Source organism: Pseudorca crassidens, chromosome 8 (genome assembly GCF_039906515.1).
Source record: "Pseudorca crassidens isolate mPseCra1 chromosome 8, mPseCra1.hap1, whole genome shotgun sequence".
In the NCBI taxonomy this organism is placed as follows: Eukaryota; Metazoa; Chordata; class Mammalia; order Artiodactyla; family Delphinidae; genus Pseudorca; species Pseudorca crassidens.
Window position 1 is genome coordinate 17,591,781 of NC_090303.1, and position 22,332 is coordinate 17,614,112.

The 22,332-nt window shown below is 39.4% G+C and overlaps 1 protein-coding gene across 1 annotated transcript in view; it reads right to left on the reverse strand.

The window, feature by feature from the left end:
• Positions 1-537: 537 nt before the first annotated feature.
• Positions 538-22,332, reverse strand: part of SLC26A4 (solute carrier family 26 member 4) — a 51,882-nt gene continuing 30,087 nt past the window's right edge. Inside the window, exons 13-21 of the mRNA XM_067745928.1 lie at positions 22,096-22,202; positions 19,788-19,857; positions 15,163-15,255; positions 14,152-14,247; positions 13,293-13,523; positions 11,240-11,294; positions 7,634-7,779; positions 5,072-5,155; positions 538-2,758 (exon numbers count right to left, since the gene is read on the reverse strand). Of these exons, the coding sequence (XP_067602029.1) occupies positions 2,735-2,758; positions 5,072-5,155; positions 7,634-7,779; positions 11,240-11,294; positions 13,293-13,523; positions 14,152-14,247; positions 15,163-15,255; positions 19,788-19,857; positions 22,096-22,202 (906 nt within the window). The 3' untranslated portion in view covers positions 538-2,734. The remainder of the gene's footprint in view (positions 2,759-5,071; positions 5,156-7,633; positions 7,780-11,239; positions 11,295-13,292; positions 13,524-14,151; positions 14,248-15,162; positions 15,256-19,787; positions 19,858-22,095; positions 22,203-22,332) is intronic.

Here is a 22,332-nt window from a genome sequence, read left to right on the forward strand (position 1 = left end):
GTCTGGGAAGATCCCAAGTGCTGCGGAGCAACTAAGCCCCTATACCACAATTACTGAGCCTGTGCTTTAGAGCCCACGAGCCACAACTGCTGAGCCCACGTGCCACAACTACTGAAGCCCACATGCCTAGAGCCCATGCTCCACAACAAGAGAAGACATGACAATGAGAAGCATGCACACTACACCGAAGAGTAGCCCCTGCTGGCCTCAACTACAGAAAGCCTGTGTGCAGCAACAAAGACCCAATGCAGCCAAAAATAGATAAATAAATAAGAAAGAAAGAAAGGTATCATTATAAAAAAAGTAATAAATAAAGTAAAATAAGTAAGCTACAAGGATATATTGTACAGCACAGGGAATATAACCAATATTTTATAATAACTTTAAATGGAGTATAATCTATAGAAATTTTGAATCACTATATGATATACATGAAACTAATATAATACTGTAAATCAACTATACCCCAATTAAAAAAAAAGAAGTACTGGAACACTTAAATTTAGCCTTTTTTTTTTTATTTAATAGTTTGTTCGGAAGCGACACATCAGAATAGCTTAAAAGGCAACATTACTTTTCATAAAAAATATGTGCAAATATTTCCAAGTATACATGATTTGATTTTTTTCACTTTTCATATACAATAGTGGAATTTTATCCTCAAGGTTAAAAACATAACAAAAGCTTTAATTTCAAGTAAAATTTCCATTGACAATATAGAATTAAAAGTCTGTTTACTATTCACAAAATGCATGAAAGAGAAAGTATTACTAGAGTGTGCTCGGGAAACAAGTCAAAGACTGTGGTCTTATACAGCCACAAATGGACCCAAGATTTTACAAAACTCTAGCCTTTAAAATGTAACTTTGATATTTCCTTCAACTAATTAAAAAAAAGAAAAGAGCAGTGCGTATTTCCTCTATTGAACAGAGGTATTCATCCATTTTCTGCAAGACTATTATATTCACTCTTTAGAGATATGATTTGTTGCCATTATAGGCAGGTATTACTATAAAAATGAGATAACATTATAATCCTGGTTATGCTGTACCAAACATGGGGAGAAATCTGTTCCACATCTGTTAAAGACAGTATAACCCATGAGCATAAAAGACTGCAGCTCACTGAAATTCTGCAACTCACTGCAGACTCACTGAAATTCTGGTATGTAGTATGGGGATGGAGGGAGGAAAATAATGCTTTTAGTCAACCAATTTGATATGATCACTAATGATATTCCTGCAGAAGTAGATACTTTATTTCTGATAGTATTTAAGAAGAAAAACAGAGATAAGACATGCTGCCTTTAGACAGCCAAACACATTTGGGAATTTCACACATCTGTGCCAAAGGTGCAATATCATTCTCTGTCAACTTAAGACATTGCCTCAGTTGAGGACCTGAGTATTTTTCTCTAGAAGTACAACTTCATTCACTCCAGCGTGAAATACATGGGACTAGTCCACAGGACCAAAGCCTAAATATTATATACAATGCCTAGAAAATTGTTGGCACTCAGAAAAGGTTAAGTAAAAAATATTTTGGGGCTTAACACATGGATTTTTAAAAGCATATACTTTCAATGTGTGTATTCCAAACCAACTTTTTTCCTTTGATATTGAGTTCATTTAGAATGTTTTGTCTCAATCAGTATATATATGTATATATATACATATATATATAAGCAGTTCACTTTTTAGATGTTTTTTGGAAGGTATTTAGAATTCAGTTAAAGATCATTTCACATAATGCTAAATTTTTAAAGAAAAACATAAACTTGTTTTAATCACCATGGTCTTATAAACAAAATTGATTTTTGTTCAAAATAACACAAATTTTATGTTAGATTTTAAATAGACCATACTTAAATATACTCTACACAATGACCATTTCTATAAACTAAGATAAATTAAAACTGCATTTTTCAACTAAAGATAGTGCCATATGTTTTACTAGATCTTATTTCTGATCCTTGATTATTATATCAAAAAGTGATTTCTATAAACCACAGTAATCTTATCACTTCACTTCTCTGAGTCAGTGTTTCTGAAATGTATCAGCCCAATTCTATAGCTTTTAAGTGAACCATTTCCTTTATTCTGAATTCTGGTTACATATCTGGTCACATATAGTAATACTACATTACTAAGTACTAACCAAATTTGCATTCTTAAAACCTTTTTTTGATGCATTTACCAAAGGGAGTTTTTAAAGGCATTTAATGTTAAGTACATTAATAATTATATTTCAACTTTTACTCACTGTGATCAGTTTAGCTCATGGGTATCAAGGTCAGTCAGAAATAGATTTTTCTATAGGATAAACATTCCTGCCTCACCTGCCTGCCCACAGAGGCTGTGTTGGGTGACACTTGCCCCAGCTGCACAGAGGTACACGTGTACCTACATGAATATTGTCAGCAGATCTGTCGTGGAGAACAGCAGCATAATATCCTCAGATCCTGGACATTGCTAAATTTTTTTCTTCACCATTTTGCACATTTTAGAAGTAAGCTACTCATTTTATAAATAAAGCCTAGAAACAATCTTAGTGCTTTTCTTTCAGTGGTTAAGAGGTTAAAAGAAAAATCAAAGATTTAAAAAAATCTAATGGAAAAGAATGAGTGTTTCAAGTTTGAAGAAAATAGTCAATGCAGAAAATACTTGCATAGAATTACGTGGTGGGTAAAATTTGCCTTGCAGTCCTTGCTTAGAGCGACCTCCTGATCCCAGTTTCAGGAAGCAAGTCTTCGCATAGCCTGTGGAGGCAAAGGGGAAACAGTGTTGATGCAACTGAATTCTCCTTAAGTCTACCTTAACTTTTTTGCAAATATGTTTGTGTAGTGTTGGTTGCTTACATTTACTTAGGTGTATAGCATCACAATAAAAGTAGAGTAAAAACTTAATTTTGTACCTCATCATACTTTAATTGGATGTATTTTAAAAACAATAATTACTATTTCTTGAGTACTTACTATGTACAAGACACTGTTTTATTCCTGCACATGTACCCGTTAATGGTCGCAACTCTGTGAGGTATTATTATTTCTATTTTACAGGAAGAAACTAAAATGAAGACAGGATAAGTAAATTGCCCTAAGCTACCCAGCTGGTAAGTTGCAGAATCAGGGCCAGCACTCAAGTCTGTTTGTTCTAAAGCCCAGGCCCTGAAAACCACTCTAACTGTTTCCCTATCTACAGGAACCCTACCTGAATGATGCTTTTATGTGACATCAAAAATACTTCTAGGGCTTCCCTGGTGGTGCAGTGGTTGAGAGTCCACCTGCCGATGCAGGGGACACGGGTTCGTGCCCCGGTCCAGGAAGATCCCACATGACGCGGAGCGGCTGGGCCCGTGCGCCATGGCCGCTGAGCCTGCGCGTCCGGAGCCTGTGCTCCGCAACGGGAGAGGCCACAACAGTGAGAGGCCCGCGTACCGCAAAAAACAAAAACAAAAACAAAAAAAACCCTTCTATATAGTGTGGCAACTTCTTAAGTTCCAGTTTTGATATATGAGTTTTCACTCAACTCAGTTGGCCCTACATCCATAGTCATAAACTACTAAAGCTGGAAGGACTTCACAGCTCAGTAATGAAATTCCTGGCCTCACCAAGCTGATGGGCTAAAATGTGGAACCCCTGATTTTCACTCTACTTAGTGTATTTCTTCCACAAAAATCTTCTCTGCCTGTCATCCTCACTGCCTGATTTTATCATTGGGGTTTGAGTGTTATTCTTTTCAACATTTTTATCAGGACCTGGAATACAGCAAACAAGTCCTGCTTATCCAGATTTGCATATGGCGCCCAGTGGGGTTACATAGTTAATATGCTGGATGATAGATTTACTATTCAAATCAATGTCAATAAACTGGAACCAGGAAGCTGTAACCTAGCAGAAGAATGTGTAGTTCTGCATTAGGGCCAAAACCAATTATATAAATATAAATGAGGAGCCCAGCTAGACTACAGTTCATGTGAAAATGCCCAAGTCTTTAGTTGACCCCTGCTCAGTAAAAGCAAAGATTTTGATGTAGCTATTATGAAAATAAACCCATTCTTAAGTTGCAGTAATGTAAATATCTTGATGAAATCAAGGTAGGTCATAGTTGACCCCATCTGGGGTTTTATGTCCCCTTCTTGACCAGGGAAGGATTAACAAATTTCATGTCTATGAGGAAGAGTAAAGGGAACTGGAGGAGTCTCTCCCAGGATAGAGCCTGTTGGAAACATGAAAGCTGCTCTCAAATATTTAAGGACTGTGCAGAGAAGGCAACCAAAAGGACTTCAGTCCACTGGATGATTATTAGAGAAAGGGTGTATCCAGTTTGTAAGCACAGCTAACACTTGGAGACTTCAACTATGTAGCAAACTCCCTTTGCTGCTAGTTGGCAATGTCTAGAAATGTTCACATGAAAGCTGAGGCAACATCCTTAAGGATGGGGTAGGAGAGATTTCTACATGGCCAAGAATGTGGGGCTAACTGATTTCTAGACATCTTTCAACTTTAAAATTCTTTGATCTTCTTTTGTTGGTTCAATTTTACTGAGTGATGGAGCCACAAAGTTCGGTCAGATACTGTAAGTTTCAGTCAAGTTTCCTAGAAGAGTCTGATGCCCCAATGGCAACAGAAATACACAGAATCAGTCTCTTTTTTAAGCTGTCATCAGTCAGATGAAGAAAAGTCATGAGGTTCCTACTGCTCACATTCTATTTCTGAAGCTTATGAAACTCCTGGTTTAAAAATTTCCTCCATTCACCTTTCTCCTATCTCACTGGCCTTGGGTCTCTGGAAAAGAAGGTATGTGGAGGCTTAGGTATAAAATCAGGACCAATGTGTTGTCCGCTTCCAGTTGCTGATCACACCTGTATGCCTGGGACAAAAGGTCCCCTCAGGTACTATGTCTTCAAGGGAGAACCCTTGTTTCCCATTTTCCCCTTTCTATCAAGCCATCCTCTTGGTACTTCTAAAAAATTCTTTTCTCTGAATAGTTTTTATCAAATAGTTTTAATTCTACAAGTATCATTCTATTTAATCCAAATTATTTTCTTGGAATGAACATAATGATCATACCTCATCTTGGACATCAAGTCCTTCTTCAATCAGCTCTGCTTCCATTAATTCAAGAGGATCTTTACAGTCTTGGATGAGGGTGATCTTGACAAAGAGAACACGGAGAATATTTATTGGAGGTGTAATAGCATTAACCCACCTGATACTTCACTGAAAACGATTTGAAGCTTTGCTGGTGCCTCTCATTTATAATCTACATACTTCAAAATCCTTTTCCACTTTCTTGTCCTTTTATATTTCCCACTTAGAATTCTCCCTATACCATTTTTTTCCCATTCAAGTGTGAACTAGTATAGTTCTCCACTGTCTAACCTCCTTTGCAGCTTTCTTCCCCAACCTCTGAAGTGTATGCCTCTTAACAAGTCGCCCTGTCTGCCTAAATGATTCAGCAGTCAATGGGAGTTTTCTTTCAATGGCCAAGCGAAGTGCACTGGGTATAGCATTGAGCATGCAATGAATGCCCAGTGAAGGGCTCCTGAGTGATGGCCATAAACAGTCTCAAGTTGAATTGGATGGGAATTAATGTTATTGGAGATGGAAACCAACATCTATGAACCAAGTAGTTGTTCAGGAAAGTTCTGCTTTTTAGCCGTAGTATGTAATTTAATCTTCCACACAGAGGAAACCAGTAACAATCTGGACTTTGTCGTATGCATAAAGGGTATTCCCAAAGCCACTCTAAATGTGTGTCAAGGCAAGAGTGACATTTCAGAGGGCTTTTTAGCTACTTTTAATCTCACAAATAAATAACGCAGTTCTTGTTATATGATCTTGCTTTGTTGTTACTTGTGGGTTAGGATCTTTAAGTTAGATTTTTTTAAAAAAGGTTTATGAGTTTTCAAAGCTGAGCATCTTGCATGTAGCGCCTTTTTTTTTTTGTATTTAAGATCCACATCTTGGTATTTAGGACTAGTATATTCTCTAGCAGCATTCAGCAGAACAATCTTTCCACTAACAATAGATAAAAAGCATAATGTATTATTGTTTTCCAAATTAGTTTCACTTATATTAACTTCCAATCTACAGTAAGAATCTGCTTATCCCACTCTTAGAAAAAAGGGAAAGCAATTTAAAATATAGTTGTCGGGCTTCCCTGGTGGTGCAGTGGTTGAGAGTCCGCCTGCCAATGCAGGGGACACGGGTTTGTGCCCCGGTCCGGGAAGATCCCACATGCCGCGGAGCGGCTGGGCCCGTGAGCCATGGCCGCTGAGCCTGCGCGTCCGGAGCCTGTGCTCCGCAATGGGAGAGGCCACAGCAGTGAGAGGCCTGCGTACCGCAACAAAAATAAATAAATAAAAAAAATAAAATATAGTTGTCTGTGTCACCAGAATAATTATTATTGCTGTTATTTTTATAGGCATTTGTTTTAGTTTCCCAAATTCACAGTGAGAAGGTCCATGAGAGATGAGGTTCTTGTACCAGGCAGTAGGCCAAGCCCAATGACCCATATCAGAATGCTCAACTCTCCTGGGTATTTTACAGGAGAAATGACAAAATAAGGAGGCCTGTGGAAAATCGGGGTCTATCCTGTTTTGTGAGGAATAAACTCTGGGCTGATTCATGGCTTTCTTTTTTTTTTTTTCTTTTCTTTTTCAAAAATCACTTACGACCTAACGGATCCTATTTAAAGACACTGCTAGGGAATTCCCTGGTGGTCCAGTGGTTAGGACTCCACACTTCCACTGCAGGGGCCACGGGTTTGATCCCTGTTCAGGGAACTAAGATCCTGCAAGCCGTGCAGTGCAGCCCAAAAAAAAAAAAAAAATATATATATATATATAGATAGATAGATAGATAGATAGAGAGATACAGATATAGATAATCAAGAGTTTCCAGACTGCTGAGAATTTAAATGGCATTTAAAAAATTATTTATTTATTTTTGGCTGCATTGGGTCTTCCTTGCTGCGCACGGGCTTTCTCTAGTTGCAGCAAATGTGGGCTACACTTCGTTGCGGTGGGCAGGCTTCTCATTGTGGTGGCTTCTCTTGTTGTGGAGCATGGGCTCTAGGCGGGTGAGTTTCAGTAGTTGTGGCACGCAGGCTCAGTAGTTGTGGCTCGCGGGCTTTAGAGCACAGGCTCAGTAGTTGTGGCTCATGGGCTTAGTTGCTCCGTGACATGTGGAATCTTCCCGGACCAGAGCTCGAACCCATGTCCCCTTCATTGGCAGGCGGATTCTTAACCACTGTGCCACCAGGAAAGCCCTAAATTGCATTTTATACACAAATCACAGAAGATCAAAGATTCGGTGGCTATAATCTAAAAAGTCACTACGGCTAATGCCTACTTTTATTAGTAAACCCACACATTATAGAACTAATTGTACTAGCTAATACCAGGTGTTTTCCTATAAACTCTCACATTTAGTCTTCATATGTACCTAGCAAGGTAAATGTTTTTACTCCCATTTTACTAATGAGAAAACTAAGGCTCTGAAAAGTTAAGGAGATGCCTTAAAATCCCACCAGGCTGGGTTTCAAACCTAGATTTGTGGAATTTTTGCCATTTACAGAAATCCTGGTAGTTTAGGAAAGATACATATGTAGAAAGATTCACTGTTTACCGTTTCTAAAATGGAATCTTGAACCTCTTGGGATTTCACCTGGTTCTGGAGATGGAGGACAGCATCGTGGACAGTCAAAAAGAATATGTCCTTTCTGATGTTATCATTAAAGAAACCACATTTCTCCAGCTTTTCTATCACATGATCTTCAAAAGAAAGAGATAATGTTTAGTTAGTCTCTAGGAAAAGCTATTTTTATAACATCAACCAGTTCTAAGTCTTTGTACCTCCTCCTTTTAATTCTTTTTTCTCATTTCCAAAATGTGATCCTGCTCTAGACAGAGTTTCTTTTCCAGTAGCACATGGAATGCTGATACCATAACTGGTTGTAGTAAATGGTGGTGTTTCCCAGCCACGTCCCTTTTTCCCGTCCTCCAGCTGCTATGAGTCTGGCTGGTGTTCACAGCTGTGCCCTTCTCTGGAGAACTTTCTTTGGCCAGTGGGAGCTGTCTCACCTGAGAAAGCCTGGGGGGTTACACCCCCTCCCTCGGGTGGCCTGCAGCCACGGACTGATTGATCAGGAGGTAAAAGGGCCGGCCAGCCCCCTTCCCCTCAAGGAAGGATAACCATCTGGTGCTTTTCTTGTTGTGTGTTCCCTGTGAAGTCAGACTAAGTAGATTCTGAAGCCATGTCTTTGTCTTCTCCCACTGCCCTATCCTGTCCCCCTCACTCCTTCATAAATTTTCCACTGTACTCTCTCAATAAATCACTTATGCAAGAATCCTTATCTCAGGCTCTGCTTCTAGAGAACTCAGCCTAAGCACTAGTATTTTCCTACACACGCTTGTACATAGACAGACACAGACTCATACCCTGGAAGTTCCTCTAGTTCTATGGGGTCTAAGTCATCTCTAGCTCTGCTCTCCCCATGACAGTTTTTCTTCATTGATCCTGCATTGCTGTCAGGACGTAGGTTTCCATGCATTACCAGCTCTGTGGCACAAACTGGAAGTAATTTTTCTAGGTTCAAAAAGGCCTTCAGAGTGATTATTTAATGGGTAGAGTTTCTGTTTGTGGCAATGAAATTTTTGAAAATAGATAGCTGTGATAAACTTTGGGGCACATGTATCTTTTTGAATTAGTGTTTTCGTTTTTTTCCAGATATATACCCAGGAGTAGAATTGTTGGATCCTATGGTACTTCTATTTTTAGTTTTTTGAGAAACCTGCATACTGTTTTCCACAGTGGCTGCACCAATTTACATTCCCACCAACAGTGTACAAGGGGGCCCTTTTCTCCACATCCTTACCAACATTTTTAATTGTAGACTTTTTAATGATAGAAATTCTGACAGATGTGAGGTGGTATCTCGTTGTTTTGATTTGCATTTCTCTAATAATTAGCAATGTTGAGCATCTTTTCATGTGCCTGTTAGCCATCTGTATGTCTTCTTTAGAAAAATGTCTGTTCAGATCTTTTGCCCACTTTTTTATTGGGTTGTTTGGTTTTTTGATATTGAGTTCTATGAGCTGTCTGTATTTTTTTTTCAAATCTTTTTTTTATTGAAGTATAGTTGATTTACAATGTTGTTTTAATTTCTGCTGTAAAGTGATTCAGTTATACATATATATACATTCTTTTTTTATATTCTTTTCCATTATGGTTTATCACAGAATATTGAATATAGTTCCCTGTGCTATATAGTAGGACCTTGTTGTTTATCCATTCTATATGTAATAGTTTGCATCTGCTAATCCCAAACTCCCAATCCCAAGCCTCCCTCCCCCACCCCCTCTCCCCCTTGGCAACCATAAGTCTGCTTTCTATGTCTGTGAGTCTGTTTCTGTTTTGTAGATAGGTTCATTTGTGTCATATTTTAGATTCTGCATATAAGTGATATTATATGGTATTTATCTTTCTCTTTCTGACTTACTTCAATTAGTATGATAATCTGTAAGTCTATCCGTGTTGCTGCAAATGGCATTATTTCATTCTTTTTCATGGCTGAGTAGTATTTCATTGAATATATGTACCACATCTTCTTTATCCATTCATCTGTAAATGGACATTTAGGTTGTTTCCATATCTTGGCTATTGTGAATAGTGTTGCTATGAACATAGGGGTGCATGTATTTTTTTGAATTATAGTTTTGTCCGGATATATGCCCAGGAGTGGGATTGCTGGGTCATATGGCAACTCTAGTTTTTTGAGGAACCTCCATACAGTTTTCCATAGTGGCTGCACCAACTTACATTCTCACCAACAGTGTAGGAGAGTTCCTTTTTTTCCACAGCCTCTCCAGCATTTGTTATTTGTAGCTTTCTGTATATTTTGGATATTAACCCCTTGTCAGTCACATCATTTGCAAATATTTTCTCCCATTTGGTAGGTTGCCTTTTCATTTTGTTGATGGTTTCCTTTGCTGTGCAAAAGCTTTTAAGGTTAATTAGGTCCTATTTTATTTACAATAGCATGGAAGAAACCCAAGTGCCCGTCAACAGATGATTGGATTAAGATGTGTCATACACATCAGTGTAAAGCAACTATAGTCCAATAAAAAAAAAAGAAGATGTGGCATATATGAAATGAAATATAACTCAGCCATAAAAAAGAATGAAATTCTGCCCTGCAGCAACATGAATGGACCTAGGGAATATTATATTTAGTGAAATAAGTCAGACAGAGAAAGACAAATGCTTTATGATATCACTTGTATGTGGAAACTTAAAAAAATGCAAATGAATGTATACGCAAAACAGAAACAGACCCACAGATATAGAAAACAAACTTGTGGTTACCAAAAGGGAGGGGAAAGGGAGGAGGGACAAATTAGGGGTATGAAATTAATAGATCAACCTATTTCATACAAGCTACTATGTGTAAAATAGATAAGCAACAAGGGTATACTGTATAGCACAGGGAATTATAGCCATTATCTTGTAATAACCTGTTATGGAGTATAATCGGCAAAAATACTAAATCACTAGGCTATATACCTGAAACTAATAAAATGTTGTAAATTAACTAAACTTCAATTAAAAAAAGAAATTTTTGGGCTTCCCTGGTGGCGCAGTGGTTGAGAGTCCGCCTGCCAATGCAAGGGACACGGTTCGTACCCCAGTCTGGGAGGATCCCACATGCCACGGGGAGGCTGGACCCGTGAGCCATGGCTCCTGGGCCTGCACGTCCAGAGCCTGTGCTCCGCGATGGGAGAGGCCACAACAGTGAGAGGCCCGTGTACTGCCAAAAAAAAAAAAATAAGAAGAAGAAGAAAAAGAAAATTTTTTAAAACTCAAAAATTAACAACAGCAACAACAACAAAAAATGTGCAGTAAATGTAAAATACACGCTGGATCTCAAAGATGTGAACAGGCGCAAGCAGTGCAAAATATCTCAGTAATAAATTTTATACTGACCAAAAAAAAAACAAAGGAAAGAAAGAAAAGATAGTTGTGATGATTGCACAACATGGTGAATTACTTAATGCCACTGAATTGTACACTTGAATGTGACTAAAATGGCAAATTTTATGTTATACATCTTTTACCACAATTAAAATTGTTTTTGAAAAAAAGGCCTTTGGACATCATGTACTCACATTCCAAGGTAGGAGAAAGGGCTTAAGGGAAAGTCTTATAGATAGATATGTACGTATATGCATTTACCTTGAAGTGATGCAAAGTACACATTTACATCAATTCTTTGGAATTCTTTGACAATCTAAAAATTTAAAAAGGAGAATTTGTAACAATGAGTAACTTTATCTGCCCATAATTCAGTAGCATTCAATTACTTGCTCGGGAGAAACTTCCAACACTTTCACGGTGAATCAGGAGTTTGAAGCAAGTTCATTATTAGAAATTGGAAAACCATAGAGGTTTTCAACATACAGTGATGATGATTAGGATGAAAAGACCATATCTCAATAGTTGGCAACATCGAGCGCTCAACAGCACTGGATAGCACAGAAGTGCTCCATAAATACTTGTGGAAGGAAAGAAAGAAAGGAGTACAGGAAGCTTCCTAATGCAGCCTCTGCTGGTTGGAAAGAAGAGTATGAGTTTATATCTTTGAGTGGAAGCGATACGGGTGTGGATTTGTGGCCACCAGATGCCAAATGTAAAAACTGACCTCTGTAGTTTGACTGTAGCAGTGTCAATATTCTGACTGTGATTTTGTACTATAGTTTTGCAAGACGTTAGCACTGAAAGAAACTCGGTAAGGGATAGAGAGGATCTCTCTGTATTATTTCTTACAACTTCATGGGGATCTACAGTTATCTCAAAATGCAAAGTTTAAAAGAATCAAGACACAAGACCTATGGACAATAATAAAACAGAACTTGAAGTTTCTAGGGAAAAAAGATCAAGACCTCTATGCAAGTATAAAGTTTGGAGTTTTCAAAATTGTCATTATAGCATTTGAAAGCAACTATTTGTTAGGTGCAGAAAATATTCTGGCATTAAATATCTTGACTTTTCCTCAAAGTAATTCATTAAACCCTTTGGTCAACACAATCTACGGTGGATCTGAGCCAATGCCTAGAGTGAAATGCACAAAGAAGAACAAGAGTGTGTTCTCAAATGAGCTAATAACCAGGTCTGCTAAGAGACCTGGAATAGAACCTATCAGCATATTCTCGCACTCTTGTCAATCACTCTTCTACCTGACCTGCCTAGTACCTACACCCTGGAATAATTTCCTCCCCTTGCAGAGGTACCAAGAAGCCCCAGCTAAGCTAAACCTCAGTTGAGGGTAGTTTGATATTATTATACCTGATTGTTGCTCCCTTGAACCTGCCTACTTTTCTGCCAAATCCTCTTGATACCTACCTTCCTGAAGCTTCACCTAAACTTGACACTCCCAGTCAAGTTGACATCCAGTTAGTCTGCTTTGGAGGACTAATTGCAATTGTTATTTAAAAGATTACTTAAAAAAAAAAGATTACTTAATATTTGCCTTGCCCCTTAGACTGCTTAGTCCCATGAGGGTAGGGACTATGGCTATTCCACAATTAGTTTCTTGTGCCTGGCCAAGTGGTTGGTACACGTGTGGCACTGCACATCTATGTGTTAGAAGAATCATTGAAGTTGAGCTTGCATACCTGGTTTCTGATTGAATGCTTCTGTCCTGCATGCTCCTCAACTCTTTGACTTCCTAGATGCCTGACCTGCTTGCTGCTGATCTAACCTTGATAATGCCTGGCTTTTCCAGTCCTACAATGTTTCTCATTCTGCTGCTCTTCGCATAACAAATAAAAACATAATACTGAACACAAGATTTTGCTCATTTTTCTTTCTTTTCATATTCCATGTCATATATATTCTCAGAACAATAAAACATAATAAATGTTAATATTTGCTGACGTGTGACTATGTGCCAGACACTCTTCACTTTTCTCATTTAATCCTCATCACAACCCTATGAAGTAGGTACCATCATTATCCCCACATTACAGATGGAGAAACTGAGGTACAGACAGATTAAGTAACTTGCCCAAAGTCACACCACTAGTAAGTGGTAGAGCCAGGATTCAACCCCAGGTAGTCCAGCTCCGCGGGACTGTGCTTTAAAGTAATACACTCTATTGCAAAAGCATTCCCCTAGAAAAATTACAGAGCCTGTGCAATCAATCACCCTTTTGCAAGACCAGGAAACCCATATCATTTTACTATTGCCAAAGCTCCAAATATGTAATTCGAAACAACGGAACCTTACCACACGCAATGATCTCACTCCAACAACATCCAGGAAAGAGACAGCTCCACAGTCAAGCACGAGGCTATGGATCGGCACTTTAGGAACATTCACTTTGACTGGAAGCTCAGCGTTCCAATCCACTTGAATCTCTATTTCCTTGGTTGGAATATCAAATTCTTCCGGATTTTCGATGTCTTCATCAGGCTCAAAAGCATTATTCGATGAACCAGCATCACTTATAATGCCATTCTAAACAAAGAAAACACTGCCAACTCAATTACTAATGATTTGGGATGTCTTTCAACAATTAATCTAAAATGACTTAAAAGTTCTACAAACTGCTTCTTGGTAAGCAAAATATCAAGAGGATGAACTCTTAGGGAATAAGGTTTACCTCAGCCCAAATTCTGATGTTCTCTAGGAAGAAAAATGGAAGAACAGTGGAGAAAGGAAATGCTTGATTTCTGGAAGATTGTAGAACGTAGCCAAGAGAAACATTGACAAGAGAGTTTGAATAAAAGGTAACTACTGTAGCTCTAAAAGTTTATGAACTTACGACTGCCTTCTGTTGTGAGTAATTTTCTGGCATTGAATTAGCACTTGTTTTGTTCCTTTCAGTAAAAATAAGGTTTATTTCATGATAGAAAAATAAAAATCTCACCCTTTGTTTCCCAGTAGCCCTGCTGATTTCATTTTATTCTCTCCCCTTCCCTCTCTCCTAAAAGAACAACTCACCTGTTCTCCATTACACATATGTCATCTGCTTGTACACATCTGGGTACCAAAGAGGGTATACTTAATTTTAGACAGTCTAATTGCTTTTATTTCATCTGAGAAATGAGAGAATTTCAGAGGCAAAAGAATGATGTTGCCTCACCTTTGTTGCTCTTAATTGCCCTTTTTTGATGAGTTTCTGTATTTTCCTCAGTGCTTTCAACCTCTTATTATACACTCTAATGGCATCAAATCCAACCTTTGGAAAAAAATGTCAAGTTAGTTAAAACATCTGGTTCCTGATGCTCATTAATGGCAATTTTTATCTGGAAAGGCTATTTCTCAAGTGGTATTATTCGCTGATGTACCCTGCCAGAAAAGAAATTCTGAGGCCCGATGGAGGTCTCCACTACCGGGCCACCCTAACCCACCCACCCAGAGACTCAGGGAAGGCAGTAGCACATTGAAGACTCCAAGACAAAAAAAAAAAAAAAAAAGCAAAAAATAACCTTTTTAACTTTAAGCCTGTGTTTTCCAAATTTGCTTGACATGACAAAGTCCTTGTTGTTGCAAAGTCTATGAACATTCCTTTGAACTTCAGGAAAACACTGATCTAGAGGCAAACTCCAACTTTGAAGCATAGCATGGAATTCAAGACCAGAATTTCCTGCTTATCTATTCTGCTTATACTTTTTACCCTTTATTCCAACTGCCCCCCTCCGCCACCCCCTGCCCAATACACATTCCCACATTTTCCTCTCAGCTCATGTAGTTCCCAAACACCTGCCATAATCTCCTTCCTTCTGCCCAACCGCCACGCAAAGCCTGATCAGTCCACCTAACTCGGATGACTCCCTTCCATGAAATCTTAACACTTACTGTCTATACTACTTACTTGGAACTTACTCAAAGTCTGCCTGGAGACATCTCTAGTGGTTTTGTCCCGCATAGTTATTGCTACCTGAATTTTAACATATGTGTTATTATCGTTTGTTCCTATTCCCAAATAGATTGAAAGTTATTTGAGGGCAAGGATGTTATAATTCTTAATGCCCTGTACAAAGGGAACAGGGTATAGGACCTTATGCCCACGTTTGAGCCCCTTAAATACCTGTAGAATGAATGAAGTCTCAAAGGAAGTTAGAAACTAGATTTCTAGGGATAAAATACTTACTGTGGACTTGATACATTTTTTTAAACCATCAACATTGCCGTAAAAAATAGGACTAGAAAATCTCAGAATCTTCACTCCTTCAGGTTCTTCAATCTAGCATTAAAAAAAAGATTTTTTTTTCTGAGGTTAAATCATTTCATGCCTTAAATACTCAGTTAAGTTTTTGGCTATTCAGCTAGGAGCTGACTGACAATTGCTCAGAGAAGCTGGGCAGCAGTCCTCAACTTTCCTCTAACAGGAGTTTGTTCTTTATCTAGTTCCTTTGGGTGTAAAGTTAGATTGTTTATTTGAGATTTTTCTTGTTTCCTGTTGTAGGCCTGAATTGCTATGAACTTCCCTCTTAGAACTTCTTTTGCTGCATCCCACAGATTTTGGAATGTTGTATTTCCATTTTCACTTGTCTTAAGGTAATTTTTTATTTCCCCTTTGATTTCTTCATTGACCCATTGTTTGTTCATAGCATGTTGTTTAATCTCTATGTATTTGTCATTTTTTTCAGTTTTCTTCTTGTAATTGATTTCTAGTTTAACATCAGAGTGGTCAGAAAAGATGTTTACTATGATTTCAATGTTCTTAAATGGGTTGGACTTGTTTTGTGACCTAGCCTAACATATTATCTATCCTGGAGAATGTTTCATGTGCACTTGGGAAGAATGTGTATTCTGCTGCTTTTGAATGGAATTTTTATACTTTAAGTTTAAACAAATCCCTTTAACATTTTTGTAAAGCCGGTTTAGTGGTGATTAACTCCTTTAGCTTTTGTTTGTCTGGAAAACACTTTCTCTCTTCTTCAATTCTGAATGACAACCTTGACAGGTAGAGCTTTCTTGGTTGGAAGTTTTGTCCTTTCAGCACTCTGAATATATTATGCAACTTCCTTCTGGCCTGCAAAGTTTCTGCTAAAAAATCAGCTGATAATCTTATGGGGGTTCCTTTATACGTAACAAGTTATTTTTCTCTTGCTGTCCTTAAGATTCTCTATCTTTTAACTTTTGACATTTTATTTATAATGTCTTGATATAGATCTCTTTGGGTTCATCTTATTTAGAAATCTCTGTATTTCCTGGACCTGAATGTTTCCTTCCCCAGTTTAGGGACATTTTCAGCCATTATTTCTTCAAACAGTTTCTCTGCCCCTTTCTGTCTCTCTCTTTTCCTTCTGGGACTCCTAAATGTGAATGTTATTCTGCTTGGTGTTGTCCCATAGGTCCCTTAAGCCATCCTCACTTTTTAAAATTCTTTTTTCTTTTTGCTGTTCTGCTTGGGTCAGTTCCAGTGTCCTGTCTTCTAGGTTGCTGATCCATTCTTCTGCTTCATCTGGTCTGCTGTTGAACGCCTCTAGTGTATTTTTCAGTTCAGTTAGTGTATTCTTCAGCTCTTGACTTCTGTTAGGTACTTTTCTTATTATATTTTCTATCTCTGTGTTGAAGTACTCACTGTGGTCATCCATTCTACTCCAGAATTCATTGAGTACCTTTATAACCATTACTTTGAACACTTTATCAGGTACATTACTTATCTGTTTCATTAAAGTCTCTTTCTGAAATTTTGTCTTGTACTTTCATTTGGAACATATTCCTCTGTTTCTTCCTCATTTTGCTTGATTCTCTGTGTTTGTTTCTATGTGTTAGGCAAAATGGCTACCTATTCTAGTCTTCTAGTCTTGAAGGACTGGCATATGTAGGAGATGAAACTTATTGTTCAGCCTTGCCCTAGCTCTTGGGTGTCTCTCAAACCTTTGTGCTTGTCTAATTAGCCTGGTTTATTTTTTTTCTTTTTTTAAAATTTTAATTAATTTATTTATTTACTCTTTGGCTGCATTGGGTCTTTGTTGCTGCACGCGGGTTTTTTCTAGTTGCGGCAATTGGGGGCTAACTTCATTGTGGTGCATGGGCTTCTCTTTGCAGTGGCTTCTCTTGTTGCGAAGCACGGGCTCTAGGCACATGGGCTTCAGTAGTTTCGGCATGTGGGCTCAGTAGTTGTGGCTTGCGGGCTCAGTAGTTGTGGCTCATGGGCTTTAAAGCGCAGGCTCAGTAGTTGTGGCGCACGGGCTTAGTTGCTCCGCAGCATCTGGGATCTTCCCGGACCAGGGCTCGAACCTGTGTCCCCTGCATTGGCAAGTGCATTCTTAACCACTGCGCCACCAGGGAAGTCCCTAGCCTGGTTTAGTTTTGGTAGGTCCCAGTTGTTGAGGGTGTGCCAAGACCTGTCAGTGTTCCAAGGGGAGGGATCTCATTCAGCATCTAGTTTTAGGCGATTGGAAGCCAGATCCTCAGGCAGCAGCTTTTAAAGTATGCAAATATATACAGTCTTGTGGAACCACAATTACTGACCTCAGGAGACTTGGAGGTGTCTCCTGGGTGATGGGTGCAAAAATTGGAGCTTCAGATGAACTCCTTTCTGGGAGGTACCACAAGCTGTGGCGAGGCCAAGGGAGGGTATGAGAATGATGTCTCCCTGCCTACACTGCCTGAGAGCATTTCTGTAGCCTCTATACGTGTGGCAAACCTGAAGCCTGTCACTCAGGTTAAAGCTCTAGGGTAAATAATGGGCCTTTTTCACAGGTGGACTGGGGTATGTTTTGTCTGCTATCTCTGTAGTACCCTGGGTGTGGTAGCCTGCCCAGAACTATCTTTCCAACTGTTACAGTCCTGTGGGGCCCAGGCATGCAAGGCCCTTGGGGCGCCAGGGCCAGGCAACCAAGGGGTGTTCCTTGTACGGACTGTGCTCACCTACCAGCTTTAACATGGCTGCAGCAGAGTGCTGAGGGTAGGGCATGCTGCAGCTTTAGCGACGCAAGAGAAGAGTGCTGGGAGCGGAGCAGACCTGTGGCTTTATTGAGGTTGTGCCTGGGTGCACCCGCCTACACTAGCAAGGTATGGGGAGAGCGCAAAAATGACACTTGCCAGTGCCTCCACCCCTGAAGCAAGTCCCAAGTGGTCCTTGCCCCTCTGGCGGATGCTTTAAGATTAGCAAATGAATCTCCTTCATATATAGTCCAGGGACTTTCAAACTGCTGCCTTCGTGCTGGGTCCCAGGATGAGTGAGCCCACATGTGAGCCCCTCCAAAGGAGTATCTCACATTCCCACAGTCCCCTCGGGGCCCGTGAATGTAAGCCCTATTGGTTTATAAAACCAGACAGTTTGGGGGCCTCGACGTTTGGTGCGGGTCCCAAGGGATGTGGAGTACAAACCCCTTGCTCCTCAGGGAGTAGCTCCAAACTTAGGACATTCCTCCCCCTTGTGGGACGCGGAGTCAGGGGTGAGTTTTGGCGAGACTGCATCCCTGCCTCTCCTACTTTTTTCGATGTGACCCTTTTATCCCTTGTTGTGGAGGAGCTGTTCAGCTAGTTATCAGTTCTTTTTCGGAGAGAATTATTCCATATGTAGCTGTAGATTTGGTGTGTCCATAGGAGGAGGTGAGTTCAGAATCTTCCTGTTCCAGAATCCATCTTGGACCGCCCCCTTGAATTTTCTTTCTTTCTCTACTTTTTCATGTTTGTTCCTTCTGGTGGTCACTAAGCACTCTTATTTGCAGGGAACATAAGCCCATCAGTGGAATGTTTATTTTCTTCATTTTTTATTTTCTGTATTATATATTATTTCTTCCAATTCCAAGGATAGAGAAAAACGTCAAATAAGGTTCTTTGTGACAGAGAACATGAACGTCTCTTCTTAGAATTGAATGAAGAAAATCTTACAGGGATTTCAGACAGTGTCATAGAGGATAAGGATAACATAGCAGAGAAAGAGAAATTTTTCTCCTCTTGCTGCTTGAAAAATTGCTGTTAACATCTTGGCTTTCAGCAGTGTTACTGTAGTGTTTCTAGGTGTGGATTTTTGTGTGTACATTAATTGAGTTCAGTGGGCATTTTGGATTAGTACATTGTGGTGTTCCTCAAATTTGGGAAAGTTTTGATACTTATTCAATATTTTGTCTGGTTTTTTTTTTTTTCCTCTTCTTCTCTTTTGGGAATGTTGTTACAATGTGTGTTTCATTTTGTCCTAGAGGTCTCTGAGGCGCTGTCTTTTTTTTCTTTTTTAGTTATAATTGACACATTAGTTTCAGGTGTACAACCTGATATTTGTATACATGGCAAAATGATCACTACAATAAGTCTAGGTAATGTCTGTCACCATACATAGTTACAGAATTTTTTGTGTGATGAGAACTTTTAAGATCTACTCTCTTAGGAACTTTCAAATATGCAATACAGTATTATTAACTATGGTCTTCACATGTACATTACATTCCCACGATTTATTTATTTATAACTGGAAGTTTGTGTCTTTTGACACCCTTCACTCAGAGGAATAGAATTTTGGTTCAACTTCTGGAAATAATTGAATTGCCTATTTTTTAAAAAATTCCCTGTACAATGGTTTGACATTAAAATGACATTTTAACTAGCATGGACAAAATTCACATAAGCCTAGGATATCAGAGGGCACATTGGATTGAAAGTTTTCCCGACACCCCCCCAGTGGACTTCTGGACTTTCCCAACAGAAGTAGCCTCCCTTTTTCGCTACCTTATCCCTAACGTACTGAAAGAGAAATATGCAACCCCTGAAAATCCAGCTTAGCAAACCCAAGTCCAGCCAATGCCTCAGAAAGGCACTTACGTTTTTGTAATTCTTGGTGCTTTTGTAGATGTCTGTGCTAGGGATACTTCCAAGGCTGTTCCATGAGGGACTGAAAGAAGGAAAATTAAGGTCAGGAGTTTTTGGAACAGGCATATTTTGGAATAAAAAGTTAGAAGAAATTACAGATACTAAAGAGCCCATAATTTGGGTGTTTTTGGACTCTGTCTTTATCGCAGATGACATTTTCCAGTAGCTAAAAGTGAACAGCCGGTGTTTGTATAGGATTCGGGGAGAAGAAGGAAGTATGCCTCATTTCTGATGCCTGCAAGAAGTAATGAGCATCATACTTTCATATGTGTACGACTTTATAGGATAAGCAAAGAGCTTTCACACATGTTAAATCTTATTTGAGCCCTACCATAACCCTGAAAGATCAGCAGTATTATCCTCAATTTTACTGGTGAGTAAACTGTTTAGAGAAGTTCAAAAAGGCCCTGGAGGGAAGAGGAGCACAGCCTCTATCTTTAACCCATGGGACTTTGTTGCCTGGCGTGGTGCCTAGAACTTACTTGTGAGTTATAGCAACTTTCTGATGAAGTATGGAGAGTCTGCACTGATCAAATTAGTATCACTTCATAGAAATAGGAGCCTGGGAGGACCAGACATGAGTCCTTCCCATCCACCAGACTGTTGATTTCCTGTTTCTGATGCAATCCCATAAATTCCATGATTCTTCAAGTGTGACTAGGGACATATGCTAAACACAATTCCTGAAGAAAGAGTGTCTGTTTAGGGTCCTCTCAGCAATGTGCTCTCTGGATCAGCCTTATAATTACTGGAAATTAAATACTGTGGAGGATACTGCTTTTTGTTGGCTCAAAGCCTCGTTACCAAATCTGCAGCTGAACGGTGCCACCGATTTTCCTCAGCTTGCTGTGCAGTGCTGATTTTTAACTTAAACCTTAGAGACTGTATAGTCTTTCTCTACAAAACCCTTCTCCCCCAATCACACTCACACAAGTAAAAGTAAACACGGAGGCATCCAGGGCACAAAACTCTCTTCCAAGGAGAGTTTCTGAGGTGTTTCCCAGTAGCACACTGGGTACTTTGGACGCTTGTGAACTCTTTCGGGCCCTTGGGCAACCATTTAAGGGTGCTGAGGCAGTAAACACAAGACTTTGGGCAGGCTCTAACATGCCAGGGGAGGGACGGAGGGAGGGAAGGAGAATTGGTTGGTGGAACGGGAAAGGTGGACTTATGCTAAGCTGAAGACATCCGTGTTGAGGTTTCCCCAGGTTTTGTACTCCTTCATGGCCCAAGTGCAGGCAAAGAAGGGACCAGACGACTGGGAAGATAACAGAAGTTTTGAGGAAGGAGAGAAGCACGCTTCTGCTCTCTGTTCAGACAATTCCATAGACCCAGAAGGGCATCTACCAAAGACCTCTCAAGGGTCAAAACAAGGGAATTCCCTGGCGGTCCAGTGGTTAGGACTCCGCACTCTCACTGCTGAGGGCCTGTGTACCCCCGGTTGGGGAACTAAGATCCCGCCAACCTCGCGGCCAGAAAAAAGATTTTTTTTTAATAAAAAAATTTTTTAAAAGTCAAAACAAAACAAATGAAAAAACATACACCTTTCGGCTGCCTCACAGATTGTTTTCCATTACTTTGAACTGTGTCTGTGTTGCTTTCACTCTGCAGAGGACCTAATCATGTCTACTTCGCATAATTGGTGTGGCTTATTGGGTACGTACCTTATTTGGCAGATTTGAATGAATTTTGGCTACAGTCAACTGTTTTAAAGTCTCCTGTTCTGGGTTGTTACATAATTTCTGGGCTACTAGCTTCAAAAGAAAATGAGCTACAATATATTTAGCAGCTGTCTGGGCCCAAGGCTTGGGCCCAGTGCCTCTCAGACATCATCTCATTTTAAAAAGAAACTACACAGCAACTTCAGTCTTTTGCTGAATCATGTATCTTTTAGTCTTACCATGACTTGGAGGAGAGCATAGCAGTAGACCATGTGAATAAGTGCACAGATTTTGGGGTGAGATCTGTGTTCAAATCCTGTCTCTGCCACTGACTAGCTGATCTTGGGGAAGGTTCTTAACCTTTCTGAGCTTCAGTTATCTTACTAGAATGAGGAGAGCAAAACCTATTCACAGGGTTTTCTTGAAGACTAAATATGATAATGTGTGTAAAGCACCATACGCTTAATTTGTAGAAGCACTCAATATAGTAACTATTATGAAAGGGAGTGCTTTTATTGTATTTATCACAATAAAGAAACATAATAAATCTCAGGGTGTGTTGTCCTGTGTATCGATAACCTGGATCTTATATTACTCACAATTGAACTCTCAAGACCACAGTCAGAAATCCAAATATAAGGCCAGCTAGTAAACCGAGGTCCAGCCCCAGAATGATGGATGCTACGCACGTAAACACCCAGATAACCTAGGAAAACATGGAAATGAAAGGAATTATGTTAATTCATCAGGTACCATCAGGTGAGCAATTACCTGTAAAAATAAGATCAATTGTCCACGAACAAATTACAGCGTTGTAAAATATTCTGACTTCATTG